General features: G+C 46.3%; 1 protein-coding gene across 3 annotated transcripts in view; it reads right to left on the bottom strand.

Moving 5' to 3' along the window:
* Window positions 1-13,601, bottom strand: part of cgnl1 (cingulin-like 1) — a 28,185-nt gene extending 14,584 nt beyond the window's left edge. For 2 of the 3 annotated variants that reach the window (XM_008302024.1, XM_008302026.1), the window contains exons 1-8: window positions 13,411-13,601; window positions 8,515-10,219; window positions 8,247-8,341; window positions 6,525-6,630; window positions 6,067-6,168; window positions 5,047-5,183; window positions 3,583-3,721; window positions 3,191-3,403 (exon numbers count right to left, since the gene is read on the bottom strand). In XM_008302024.1, coding sequence (XP_008300246.1) covers window positions 3,191-3,403; window positions 3,583-3,721; window positions 5,047-5,183; window positions 6,067-6,168; window positions 6,525-6,630; window positions 8,247-8,341; window positions 8,515-10,167 — 2,445 coding nt within the window. In that variant the 5' untranslated portion in view covers window positions 10,168-10,219; window positions 13,411-13,601. The remainder of the gene's footprint in view (window positions 1-3,190; window positions 3,404-3,582; window positions 3,722-5,046; window positions 5,184-6,066; window positions 6,169-6,524; window positions 6,631-8,246; window positions 8,342-8,514; window positions 10,220-13,410) is intronic. The other variant, XM_008302025.1, reaches the window with a different exon arrangement.
* Window positions 13,602-13,803: the final 202 nt, after the last annotated feature.

The following is a 13,803-nucleotide window of genomic DNA, read 5'->3' as shown; positions in this document are numbered from 1 at the left end:
AATTCCCCGCCGTCTCTGTCGAGATAATCATTTCCTTCCTCACTCGCTGTCCTGCGTCTCATTCCTCTTCTTTCCAGTCGCCTGGTAAATCAACTCCTAAAGCTACGCTGGGAAATGCACTGCTATCATCAAACACGCAGACTCGTGCTGGAGCCTTTACTTTCAAAACACGCCTGAGAGGGAACTCTTCTCGGAGCTATGTAAGTTTGATGATCAGACAGAGAGACTTCAGTTCGCACACTGGCAGAGATTACTTGAGAGAGCGGGCCGAGATAGGCGCGAGAATGGCACCGGCCAGAAAATGACCTGCATTTAGGTGAGCAGCAGATCACTGTGGAGCCTTGTGTGGAAACTGTGGAGTTAGGAAATGAAAACATATAGCATTTGGGATTGAGGTTATAGATGAGAGCGTGATAACAATGTGGCTGTGTTGCACACTGTGGCTCGGGGCTGTAGGTGAAACATAACAAGAGCTGGAAATGATGTGATAAGCACAAGGCTCTGTCTTTACAGTGAGCTGGAGCTGAGACCCATTAAAGCCTCCAACGCTGAGAGTCTGGAGCGCTGCAGAGATGGAGATGCAACTGCAGCACCCTGAAGAGGCATAAATGAAAAGATCTGAGCCTCTCCCGCGGGCCGGAGCGGGTACACTGTAACAGAGCTGGAGCTGAGTAAAGGAGGAGGTCCGCAGGGTGCACATTCTCCACTGTGACCCCGACATTCCTAGAAACCAACCCTCATCTCTGCTCGCTGCACCTCATCTGTCCACATTTTTCACATACTAGCACATGCTGACACAAAAGGCCCAAGTCCAAATCCAAAATGAGCAGATGTCTTTTGTTAGAGAACATTAAGAGCCCCACTAAGTAGTACTTGTTAAAATAAGCAAAGTCTAATCTTCTCAAAACACGACGACTGAGATTTTTCAGCCGAGATAAAATTCCACAGATTTCGGCTCATCAAAAACACAATGCAGCTTTCAAGTTAAGACACAAAACAGGCCTCCCGCTCCTTTCATGGGGGTCGGCCTCGCATCCCCTTTCCTACAGCATACTGACCCACTTATTCAGCATGTCCCAACCCCCGCTGCTATTATTGTGTGAAACAAACTCATCATTCATCATTGACTGAGGTCCACAATTACCCCCGCTCTTTCAGGGCAGAGAAAGAAGAGGGGACACGACGCGACTCAGGAACGGCAGCTCATTAGATTAGTGATGGCTTGCCACTGCAATTAACTAGTATACGGAGCAATTTAGTGCTCCAGTTTCCAGCATTCTCGCCCTCATGGGCAGCTCTGGTCGCCGCAAATGTCAGGGCTGCACAAAGAAGGAGGCAGCGCTTCGGTTTGAGATGAGGCCGGGAAATAAAGAGACGCACACTTCACTCTGGGTGTTTTTTCCCCCATCTGACACCCTGACTCAAAACAGAAACGTTCATGTGATCATGAGCAGGTGTCTATTTTGTTTTGGCAGTCATGTCCACCACACAGTGTATTTCCATTCCACAGATAATACATGATGCCCAGAAATACACAGTGTTTAGAACCTACATGCTTTCAAATGCTTATTTTGTGAATGATTTCACGGATGTGCCCTTTAAGTGCTAAATGATTTAATCTTATAATCCATTTGTACACAAATAGATGTAAATGCAGCCCCCTGTGTGGATAAATATCAGCTACTTTTTCTGTAGAGTAAGTACGAATATGTCACAAAGTCTGGCCTCAAGAAAAAAGATCAGTTCAAGGGCACAGAGAAAAAGCTCCAACAAGCGAGAACTCTTGTATCCTAAAAGAGAAACAAACAGTGATTTCATCTTGCCAAGTGTTTACAAAGCACCGAGGGTAAACCCCTGATGACACACTCCCTCAGGGGAGCAGTACCTCTGTTCAGAAAGGAAATGTTCTCATCGAGTCCTGCTGCAGAGAGCCGCTGTGGAACCCCACCGGGCCCGCAGGAAGCCGAGAACAAGGACCAACTTCCACTGTTTGAGACAAACAGGACACACGTGAGTCACACAGCAACCTACTGACAACAATGTGTCTTCAATCCTGTCAGTGTGACGTCTTCTGTCCAGCACTGCTGCTCGTCTTATTTTAACTCACCTTCCTCCATATATGAAACCCTCTTTGCTCTAAAGAAAACACAGGTTTAATCGTTCCCTTTTAAATAATGGCTTGATCATCACTCATATGATTCTCCTGATGGTGCTGAGTAGCACACAAATGATTCAAGGAGATCTTTCCAGAAGTTTGACTTTTACCCACAATGACTCAAAGTTTGCTATAAAGCTACAGGAGTGACATTCCTGTAAGGCAACAGTTTCATAAACAGATAAATGTCTCAAACTGTGATTATCAAATATCGTTCTTCCAGTAAGTTGTTCACTTCATAGCTGACAGAAAAAACACCTTCACATGTGACTGGTGAGAAAGATTTCCCATGAAAAATGACGACGGGCTACATGTGACTCTTACACAGTGTTTCATTTTCATTCTGTCAAAGAATGTGACCTCAAGACGAGCTCCAGCTCCATCTGATTTCAAAGGAGAACATTCAACAGCACATTGTTTGGGCTGTGCAGTCACATCGCCACTAAAAACTGGGATGTTGACACATTTATTATAAATGCTCTACTGCCGTGCAGCTATAGCACGAAACCATCTTCTTACCACTTTATAAAATCTGTACAAGCAGAACTGGAATAAAATAATTTGATGTGAAAGTCAGCTGTCAGCGTGTACATAAGGCTGCTACTGAAGCATCAGATGTTTTAGGAAACTATGATTCACTAACATAAACTAAGGAGGAGCAGTCGTATGCAGTGAAATCAGCAAATGAAATAAGGTCTTCTTTGCCTCATTTTCCTACAAACTTCTTTCTAAAGTCACTGATTTAAAGAGCCAGTCTGTCCAAACATGTTAAAACCAGTGTCTCAGTATTTTCAGACTTATTGCCACAGTTATGAAACCTGTGAAAAAACACAAGAGACAAACTTGTAGTGAGGAATAAAAGGCAACAACCAGAAACACACACGGATACGTTTTCCCTGAATGCTGTGCTTATCTCCACACTTCACTGTTTCAGGAATGGGGGGAGGGGAAGAGAAAAGGAAGTGAGGAGGAGTGAATGCAGGGAGTCCAGCTGGAGGAGAGGGAGGGAGGGGAATCAAACAGGAAGTAGATTACCTGCTTGGCCTCCTCTAAAGACGTCTGCAGTCGGCTGATCTCCTTCTCATACTGCTCCTTCATCTTGTCCACCTCCTGATCATGAGCAGCCACTTCCTCCTTCAGGGCTCCTTTCAGAGCCGTTAGCTCCCTTTCTCGCCTCCTCAGCACCTCCTCCTGCTCCTCTTTGGCCAGGAGAACTTCCTGCATCTCCACCTTCAGCTGCATCATGTCCTGTGGGTAGACAAGACAAATTTTGGTGAAAAACAGACTGGAGCTTGTAGACCGAAGTTGACCCAGATGCTTCTTATCTTTGGTTACACAGATTTTTCTCACTTCCTAATAATTGTCATGGCAGAGCTAAAGACAAAACAGAATTCATGCCGTTTTCTACAATGAACACTGCGGCTTACCGCCAAAATCATGTCTTTCTCTCCATCAGCGGCTGACTTCTTGGCTGAGTCGAGCTCGTCGTGCATCTCTGACAGCTGGTCCTGCAGGTCTCTGATCTCTGTCTGGTACTGCTCCCTCTCCATCTTCACCTGGAAAAGCCTGACAGACCACACATGTCACAACACGGTGCAGGTCCCACATATGCTGTATACATATGCACACACACACCCGCCCACCTGCCTTTTAATTCGCACATACAAATGGCAGCACCTGTGCAGGGGCTGAAAGTGAGGCCTGCAGAGCACGGAGGTCAAAGCGAATACCTAAGTGATGGAAAACCAATAAGGTCTAAGCTGGCCCTACACCACAACACTGAGGGGGAGGCTGATAAGTGATGTGACACATTTCAAACAAATCACCACACAGTGAAGAAGACTCAAGAAAAAAAATCCGCTACTGCTGTCAGAATTGACAAGAGCGGTAACTGAGTGCAGGACAACGAACTGCAATGTCTCTGCTTCAATTAGAACCATTGTTAAGACTCAAGAGCTGAATTTTGTTTGGTATTGTTCATCCTGAAAAACACAATTAAACTGAAACTAAAGATGATAATCGACTAAGAAATATAATAACTTAAAAAACAAAAACTTAATCGACAATAAAGGCTCTTGGAGACATAAAACAGCACTGCATTCAATAGCATGGACATCTACAGAAAGTACTGCAGAGAACTCATAAAAACCTTGAGCTCAAACACTGGCAGCTGTCCTATTCGTCTCTACTAAAACATGCAGAATCCCAAATCAAAACAAATAGCTGCAAATCTCTGCTCAAAAACCTGAAGACTGTGTGCATCAGACTGGGATCAGTGCAGCAGCTGTATCATATGTAAAGAGGCAGAAATGAAGTTTCAGTGCTGTCAGAGTGATCAGTAAATCAATCACTAAACCACAACCAAGGTAAAAGATTTAACAAACCAGAGGAAACACAATGAGCTTTATGAGACGGAGAAACTGACATGGTAACCACTTGAGTAGCTATAAACAGTCTGAGCAGTTTGATCAACAGACATCCTGCACCGCTGCTGAAATCCTACTTTTGACAGATCGCCTCTTGATCTAAGACAAGGAGCTTCATCCGGCAGCATGAAGTGCAGGCAGTTCCTGCGTTTCCTCTCTGTTCCCACCTCCTTCAGTGCAGCCACCCCAACTCATCAGCAGAGATCATTAGTGCAGAAACAATCCACAGTTTCTCACCATCACCAGTTCTAGCTGCTTCCACTGGAGCAGTCAACCAATAAAACCAAGATGGACACACCAGTTAAAGGAACCGACATTGTTTGGCCTCTAAGTCACCCACTCTTGGCCAAGAGTAACAAAAGTCAAAAATACTGACTGTTACAGTTAAACACAACATTCTGGACATAGACGAGTTAAATGATCATCTATGTTCATTATCTGCTGGTCATGTCACTGTGAACTTACTCTTCCACTGTGGTCTGGAGGTCGGCCTCTGCTTTGGCCAGTTTCTCCTTCAGACGCTTGCACTCCTCCATGCTGCGCTGCAGCTCCTGCTGCAGCTCCTTCAGACCTGCTGCCGTCTTTTTGTCAGCTTGATTCTTCTGGTGATCAAAATATAATAAAGAGGACATTTTAATGTGAAGACATTTGTCATTTTGACTGATTGATACGCTTACTTTCAGTTATTTATTGCCTTTTTTTTGTGAGCAGGCTCTGTTTTAAACATTGCAGAGGAAGATCCCAACTATAAGGAAAAGCATCAAAATCAGGCCCAACTTTAAAACCACTGACAGGTGACTGTAGTGGCCTCCCTCAGCAGGACTGTAAAATCAACCACGCTGCAAAACCTGCTCTGGACCAGCTTGAGGAACACGATCAAGAGCCCAAAGCATCAACCCACATCCTAATCTGAATGAGCAAGATGCACCAGAACAAACCTAATCCACAGAGGCTTAACCCAGCAACCCACAGGACCCAAAGGATCCCCTACTGATGTCTGTTTGCCAGAAAACACAGGACAGCCCCAGAGGTCCTGTGTGTATGACTCTATAGCAGGGGTGTGAAACTCGCGGCCCGCGGGCCAGTTGAGGCCCACGGGATGATATTTTGTGGCCCTCTTCTAGACATAAAATGATTTTGATGTTGTGGTTGATAAGTGTACGGTGCTCATGCTGTAAACATGATCTCAAAACTGCCTTCCTGGCATTTTTGGATGTTCAACTTTTTCTTGAATTCCTTCCTTCCTTAACAGGAGAACAGAATCATAGCGTGCCATTGTGATAAGCTGAGCCAAGTCTACAACCAACACCAGTCTCAAAATATCTCTTGAAATTCAACAAGTTGAACAGTAATCCCTTAAAGCTCCTTTCCAACCAAACCCTTGATTAAAGGATATTCTCAAACAACAACAAGTTTAGCAATAAACTGACATGCCAACGTAAACAGGCTGGTGTCGAGGCACCGCTGTGGTTAGACTATTGTTACCGTGGTTTGGTCCTCCAGTTGTCTCTTCAGCGCGACCATTTCTTTCTCCAGTTCGGTGTTTTGCTCCTGCAGAGCTTTGGTCTGTGCAGCGAGGTCGAGGGACTGACGGAAGAAAACCGTTTGTTATTTCTAACTGACTCATTATTAATAAAAAACACAGGCTAAATATTTGGACTGTTGCACAAACAATATTCAAATAAAATGACTTTAACATCATCGTTTTTAATGAGCAAAAAAACCTGTTTTACTTTTAGAAGCCACAACCCAAGCAGACATCTGTCACACCCGTTTAGTGCGAAACAATCAAGCTGTACTTTCACCACATCTATGATCTGAACATTAAAAAAAACACATGTGAAGATGCCCTTTAGACATGCAGCTGGAACATCACAACAATAACAGAGGCTGTAATTATGTACTACTATGTGTTCAGCTGAAATGATATAACATTATCTTACTTTGTTGTCGCCTTGTGCGCTCGCTGTGGCGCGAGACTTCAACGTCTGGATCTTCTCAAACACCAGGTTGACCTTCCTCTTTGTCGTCTCATCACTATCATTGCTGCTGCAGACAAACACACACACACACACACACAGTAATGTTAACAACCAACGGTCATCAAAGATTTTAAAAACTTAGTTCAGTGTTTTGGGGGATAAGGAATTAATTCCAGACTGTTCTGGGAACAGAGTCGCTCATTCCCAGCTTAGAAGGGGTCAGGAAGGATCAGGCTGCTTTGATGTGTCACCTCACAGCACAAACAGCTTCATTACACACATCCAATAAACCGCGAGACGCACAAGCAGCAAATGTAGGGTGATGTTTGCTGTATACTGGGACTGCTGCAGAGCCCCATAGTATCACCTTTAAAATCATCCATCCGTTATCTTCTGCTTATCCAGGGTCGTGTCACGGGGGCAGCAATAGGAGCTACAAATACTGCAGCAACTATTCACCTATATAAGCTATGATACCATATTTTTGAATGCATTCAGATAATATACTGTTGTTTGTTTATATAATTAACTCCTGGAACAAAAAGCTGATTTTTTAAGAAGCTTGGATTCACAGTAAATGGTCACAAAAATCGGCCGCACCCAGAAAAGTTCTACGTCTGGCCCGTTCTATCTGATTTTAACATTGTTTTTGTAAAAATAACAAACTAACCTCACTGCTCTGGTGAGTACAGAATAAACACAATACCTTCACGTAGACGCAGCAGCTTTGTCTTTAGTGTTAAACAATGGTTACTTCTGAGTTTACAAACAGACGTCTGAAAAGCTCAAACGTGATTTTCTCAACTCGGCGTGTGACAACATCAGGATCAACAAAACTGTGGAGTTTCACCACTTTCACATAAGAGCATCGATAAATTACGAGGCTGACACAGAAAGCCAAAGCCGCAAACCTCCTCTCTCCTCATACAGATGATTTTCATTAAACCGCTATAACCCCATGTCGGTGAATGTTTGTCTTCTGGGCCTTGGGAATGTAGCTCAGTTTCAGCCCCTGCACTTCCATCTGTGTTTCCTTTCCTTTGTCCTGTGACTCCTGACCTGTGGCCCGACACACCCAAACAGTTTCCTGTTCTCTTTCTACAATATGCCAAGTCTGTAACGCAGTCAAAAAACTGTAGGAACCTGCAAACTGTTTCTCGGTGTAAAACCATAATGCGACTCTTCCTGGAGGAAAGTCCGACTGTTTAATTGAAACTTTCTCCAAAAACAATCACTGACTTTCCTGAGAAAAAAAACACGACTGTACGGTGTGCTTACGACATCCTGTGCAGCTGCTTTTAAACCTAAACTGAGTGTAATCTTTTAACCCAACATGTCTCTCCAAGACCAGTGAGTGTCTGATTACAGAAACAAACACAAGGTTTTCCCATCGTTTCACACCAAACACAGAGTGGAGGGAGAAAGTGGGATTCTGCAAGAAAACAAATTCCAGACAACTGGATCGCTCACAGCCGGGATGGGAGGGTAAGACGAGCACATTCCTTTACTTTTATCACAAACAGCCCAGCTCAGATAAAAAAAAAAAAAAAAGTTTATGTGCCTCCACAGAACAGTTTCTTCCCTCGTGATGCACGGCGCTGAATCACAACATTTGGTCACATTTCTTTTTAAGAATACGAGCGAATAAACAGTGATAAGAACAGAAAAGTCCTGATAACTCACCCGTCCTTAAGGTAATTGAACAGAATTTGTTTTGCTGTCTCTTCGTGTGTTTGTTGTGAAAGCTCCTGCTGACCTTTCAGGAGATCAGGCGTCGCCTGGAGATGACAGAAAATAACAGAGAATTAAAAGAACATCAAAGGAAATGCAGCGTTCTTCTATCGCAGATCCTCATTTTAGGAAGATTGTTCATGCATCGTATTTTAAATGTATAAGACAAGTTCAAACAAACAAATGCTGCTGCACACATCTTTGTTTTGTTGTTTTGTACCTGAACATCGGCCTCTGTAGCAGCCTTTTTATCTGCGCTGGAAGCAGGCTTCGACAGCGATGTTGACAGTGATGTTGCTGAAGCTCTTCCAGCTGAAGAGGCACTTTCCTCACTCTCTTTACTCTTAAATGGAAGTGAAGAGTGGCGAGTCTGTGGCTTTTTGTAACCCTGTATGGAGCACACACCTTTAGAGATGGTGTTCTGAGGGGAGCCGGGTGCACTGGTGGCACGAGATGAAGCCCTCGATTCAGCCTTGCCGTCTACGGTCGTGAGCCAGGAGTCCTTACTGCCGGCGGTTCTCTGCAGTCGTAGCTGTGAAGGCCGCAGGACGTGCTCCATCGACGTGCCTCGCTGGCGGTTAAACCCATCCACGCAGTCAGAGTCACCTCGCAGGCCGTAGGCGCTGTCCACGCTGCGTGAGCGCTTCCTGTCCTCTGGGTTGATCCTGTTTCTGCGCCCGGCCCGGCCCCTGCGCTGGTGACTGCCATCTTTGCCGTCAAACTTCTCAATGAGTTCATCGACACCGGGAATGGAGCCGGTGTCGATGTCTCTGCCTGAACCGGGTAGGAACGGGATGTAGCGGCGGTTCTCGTGGCGGTTTATGGTGTCTGCGTACAGGGCGTCCATCTGCTCATCCACCAGAGACTTGGAGGTGGACGGTGAGGAGGAGTGGCGAGAGCGCGAAGAGGATTCGAGAACTGGTCCACTGGAGTCGGTCCTGCGTAGGGGAAGGACATCAGGCTCACGACGGCTGCGCTCCAGGCTGGAGTTGGCACTGCTCATAGAACTGGGAGATCTGCACGACGTCTTACTCTGTTCACTGGTGGGACTGGACACAGTGGACGGCTGAGGCTGGGAGGGAGCCACTGGTTGGTGCTGAGTTTTAAAGCTCAGCTTGGTCTGCGACGGATTCAGGTTGGTAAGAAAAGGTTTGGACTGTGGCTGAGCGAGTTGTGATAAGGGCCTGGTTTGAGGCTGAGCGAGCTGGGCTGGAGGCAAAGACTGAGGCCTCGACTTAGGAACGGCTTTCTCACTCAGGCTCTGGGACGGATGTGGCTTTCTCTCCTGCTGCGCCTGATCTTTTTTCCGGTCCAGGCTCGAGGACCTGGCATGGGACGATGCAGGTACAGCAGACCTGGAGGGGAAGCTCTGGTGCCCTGGCTCAGACAGAGGCGGAGGCCTTGAAGGCAGGCTGCGGAAACCTTCGATATTCAGGGAGTTGGTTTCTGGATCATACGGCTGCAGAATCTCAGGGTGCCTCTGAAAGTTTAGAAGGCTGGATGGTTTCTTTTCCTGTGATTCTGTGACACCGTTTTCAGGAGCAGTGTAGTGCATCTTCTTCTGAGACCTGTACTCCATGAAGGGGCTGTTGGATCCAGCCTCTTTGCCCCCTCTGAAATCATACTCCTGGTAGTTCTCAATAAAAGAGCCGTCTGTGTCGATGTATCCATTGCTGTTTGGGTCGATATAAGGTTGAGGACCTCTGTCCTGGTTGTTGAGAACAACATAGGGGTGTCCATCTATACCCTGGACTCGGATGCTGAGACCATATGAACCAGCTCCATTACTGTGGGGCCTGGAAGGGCGGGACGGCTGAGTGTAGCCCCGCTGTGGTCCGCTGTTAGGAATGCCAGTCACTCTGTACGACTCCATCAGGAATGCAGAAGGAAAATAAATCCCTCTCCCTGGATCAGGTGGCCCACCTCTGCAAGCAAAGATTCAGACGGGCCGGATTAGTCGGAGATGAGACACGACGTAATTCAATAAGATCAACAAATGCTTCTTAGCTCTGAACTCAGATAATAAAGAAACATTAATGCGTCGCTTCATTAAACTACATTCACTTTCTTTTCTTATTATTATGCGTTGTTGATGCTCTATTTTCTCTCCACACTGTTCCTTTCTGTCAGAGCGCTCAGCTCATGTGCACCGGCCGAATGCAGAAAGAGACAATGAGCTCCCTGTGTCGCCTGTAACATCTCATAATATCCCCAAAAATATGAGTCAACACCTGTCACGTTCCTTTTAACGGCCGAAATGACCGGGTACTGTTTAGAAAGGTCTTACAGGTTTGTGACTAACAGGTGTGATATAACCAAATGACTGTTTGCTGTGTGTGACAAAGAAAACAGATTAAGAGAACAGAAAGATAATACTTCGACATGAGTCAGGTAGAGCTGGGAAAAGTCTGTCTGTCGTCTCTACATAACTTCAGAGGGTGTATGGTTTCAACAGCGAGCCGTACTTATATGTTTGTGTGCACAGACTGCACATCTGATCCTTGTAAATGGCACTGCAATAGCAGGGCGCACTTATGGGAAATGCCACAAAATGCTGTCCATAAAAACTGCAGGTTTGTCACAGATTTGTAGACAGAACACAGCTCGCCATAAATACAAGTCAGGTGCTCAGTGTTCTTCTGACACGTTTATGCCTGGGAAGTGAGTGAAGACAAAGCCATCAGCAGCCACCATGTGTTTCACTGGACAATGGCCTTTCAACAGGTTCCTGTTTGCCTTGCTGATAGCAGCCCCCAGTCCACCTGGTGTTACAACACAAAGATGGACCAAGGAGGGCCTGGAAGAAGGATCCTGATAAGACGGGCAACAAAGGCGAAAGGAGGATATATCAAATCAGCGTGAAATAGGTCAAGACAGACCAACAGGCAACTGATAGCCTATTCAGAAAAAATCTAACACCACCTAGGACTGGGTGATAAGACAGTGTACCCAGACAAGATGGATTGTGCTGCACTCTTTGTCTTCTGCTGTGTGAGGCCATTGTGGGTAGTTAGTTATCAAAATGATGACCATGATGGCACTGTGGCCATAGTGAAGAAAGTGTTTTGTTATTCACGCTGATTTGAAGATGGGATGAGCCATTAACAGCCACGCCTGTCTGTTTGGCGGAAGAATTTAAAGCAGGGGTGTCCAATCCTGGTCCTCGAGGGCCACAATCCTGCATGTTTTAGATGTTTCCTTCTTCCAACACACCTGATTCAAATGATCAGCTCATCATCAAGCTCTGCAGAAGCCTGATAACGATCCTGATCATGTGAACCAGGTGTGTTGGAAGAGGGAAACATCTAAAACATGCAGGATAGGGGCTCTCGAGGACCAGGATTGGACACCCCTGAGTTAAAGCTTAGCTGTGAGACACTCAGATGCATCTCATGTAGGCCTGGACGATAAAACAGGAGCAATATGTGCCAGCACTGGACACTTCATCAGCAGCAACAACAGAACTTTTGATTTAAATGCGTTGGATACCAACAGGCTTCAAAGCGATAAACAAAATCTCACAGTTCAGTTGCACTGAGTTTGCACCCTCCCTTGATTACACCAGCCTGTCTTATTATAATGAAACCTTGTGGCTGCCGTGCTCGTCTCCCGAGGTGTGGTAGTCTGTGGCAGCCCGGGCATTGCATCACATCTGTCCACACCTGCAGACCGTCCCTGGTGGAGGGTGCAGCTTCTATTGGGTGTTCCCCACCACCTCCACCTCCACCTGAGCGATGCGCTCCTGGCGGCCTGTTCCAAGGCTGACGGACTCGGCTTTGGGGTGACTGTGGAGACCAGTAAGGGGTTCCAGTCCGGTTATACCCAGTCCTGACTGACAAATTTTAACTTTCACCTCATCCTCATACCTTGTTGTTTTTTATTTATGTGTGCAAATGTAATTATCTGCATGCTTTTCACAGCTGGATTAACTTTACAGTGAATCCCTGAGTACTTGATAAATAGGTTAAAGCGGTAAATTCAAAATAAACCAGTTTTTTCTTCCCATTTTTATAAAAAATGGCCACTAACATGATCTACATTGACTGACATTAAATGAAAAAAGGCATAAACGAGCAGCACTTCTCTTCTTTCATCCCAGGGGTATCACAGTTCAGTTAACAAAGATAAATTAATAGGTTTTGTTTTGGTTTGTCAGGAGTTATGCCGCCAGAAACCAACATCAGCCACTCCTAGGACAAGGTGAGGATGAGTCAACCTGGCCTGGCCTCCACCAGCCAGTGAGTGTTTTGACTGGTTGGTCCTGATGCTTCAATTCAAGCTTCAGTCTGCACAGGACGGAGGGGACGGAGGCGAAGCGTCCTGTCCAGGAGGAAGAGTTCTGTGGAGGCAGATTAAAGCTAAAGACAACACAATGGACTCCTTCATCCTCACTGTCACATGTGTCCCACACACAAGGGAAACTTTTTTTTCCTGTCATTGTGCTTTCCTTTGCAGAAAGGAGGAAACCCTCTCTGAGCAGTACTGTGCTGCCTTCACTGACCCCGGTGCTGCCTTCACTGACCCCTGTCCTGCACAGCTGAGGGGTCAGCAGCCCTGGGAGCAGGTTAGGATGTCAAGGCCCGGGCTTTGATCTTGGTCAAAGATTTAACCAGGCAGATCTGTATCTCCTCATGTGAGAGCCGTGTGAGTGTCCACAGACCAAAGGCAGCAGCTCAGGACGAAGCTTCAAAGTGTAGAAGCTCGAAAAGTGGCGCAAGTGAGTCCAGACGGCGACGCTGTGGGAAAATATTAAAGAGTTACGTAACGTGGATGTGAGTTCACTGGTGTGGAGCGGCAGGTGAACGAGTCCAGGAGCGGCTGGAAACACAATTAAAACAAATCACGCCAGCAGCAGTGTGATAATGAGCGGAGTGAAAAACCCGCAGCAGCCCGAGTGAAGAAGCGGCGGTTTGATTTGACGCAGTTTTCCGCTCAGTCAGTGCAACAGGTGGCATGAAGCAGATAAAGTGTTAAAGCGAACATCTTCCTCAGTCCCACAGGTCTCTTCATCACAGAACAGCACCGAACAGGGAGCTAGCTGCTGGTTTCTCACCTTAATTGTTCGTTTTGTGAAGTTTAACGGCTGTTGTGGCGCAAACAGAAGAGTTTTACTCACCGGCGTCGTTTCTCTCTTCTGCTCACTTATCGCTGCTTTTAAATTAAAAAAAAGCTTCTTTAAATGTGCTTTTCTTTTTTAAAAAATAAAAAAAACAGATAAACTCTGGTGCAAAGTGTCCGCGGCTCACTTTGCTAACTTATTAAGTCCCGTGTTGTTTTGTGAGAGTGAAGCAGCGCCGCTCCGGGAGGACGTCCGAGCCTCCGGGCCGCTCCGCCTCCTGAAACAAGCGCACGAACCCGCCCACCCACCCAAAAGCAGGCGGCTGGTCCAGGAACAGATTTCACACCGCGGAGCCCCTCCTGTGACCCGGGCGGGACCAGCTCTGCTCCCCCGGGGCCCCCGGTTCGGTTCGGTTCGGCCCGGTGTCGTGCCTAAATAATAATAATAATA

Source organism: Stegastes partitus, unplaced genomic scaffold (assembly GCF_000690725.1).
Source record: "Stegastes partitus isolate 25-593 unplaced genomic scaffold, Stegastes_partitus-1.0.2 Scaffold1749, whole genome shotgun sequence".
NCBI classification, from domain to species: Eukaryota; Metazoa; Chordata; class Actinopteri; family Pomacentridae; genus Stegastes; species Stegastes partitus.
Note: the sequence above shows the minus strand (reverse complement) of the source record. Positions and strands in the feature narration are given on the sequence as shown.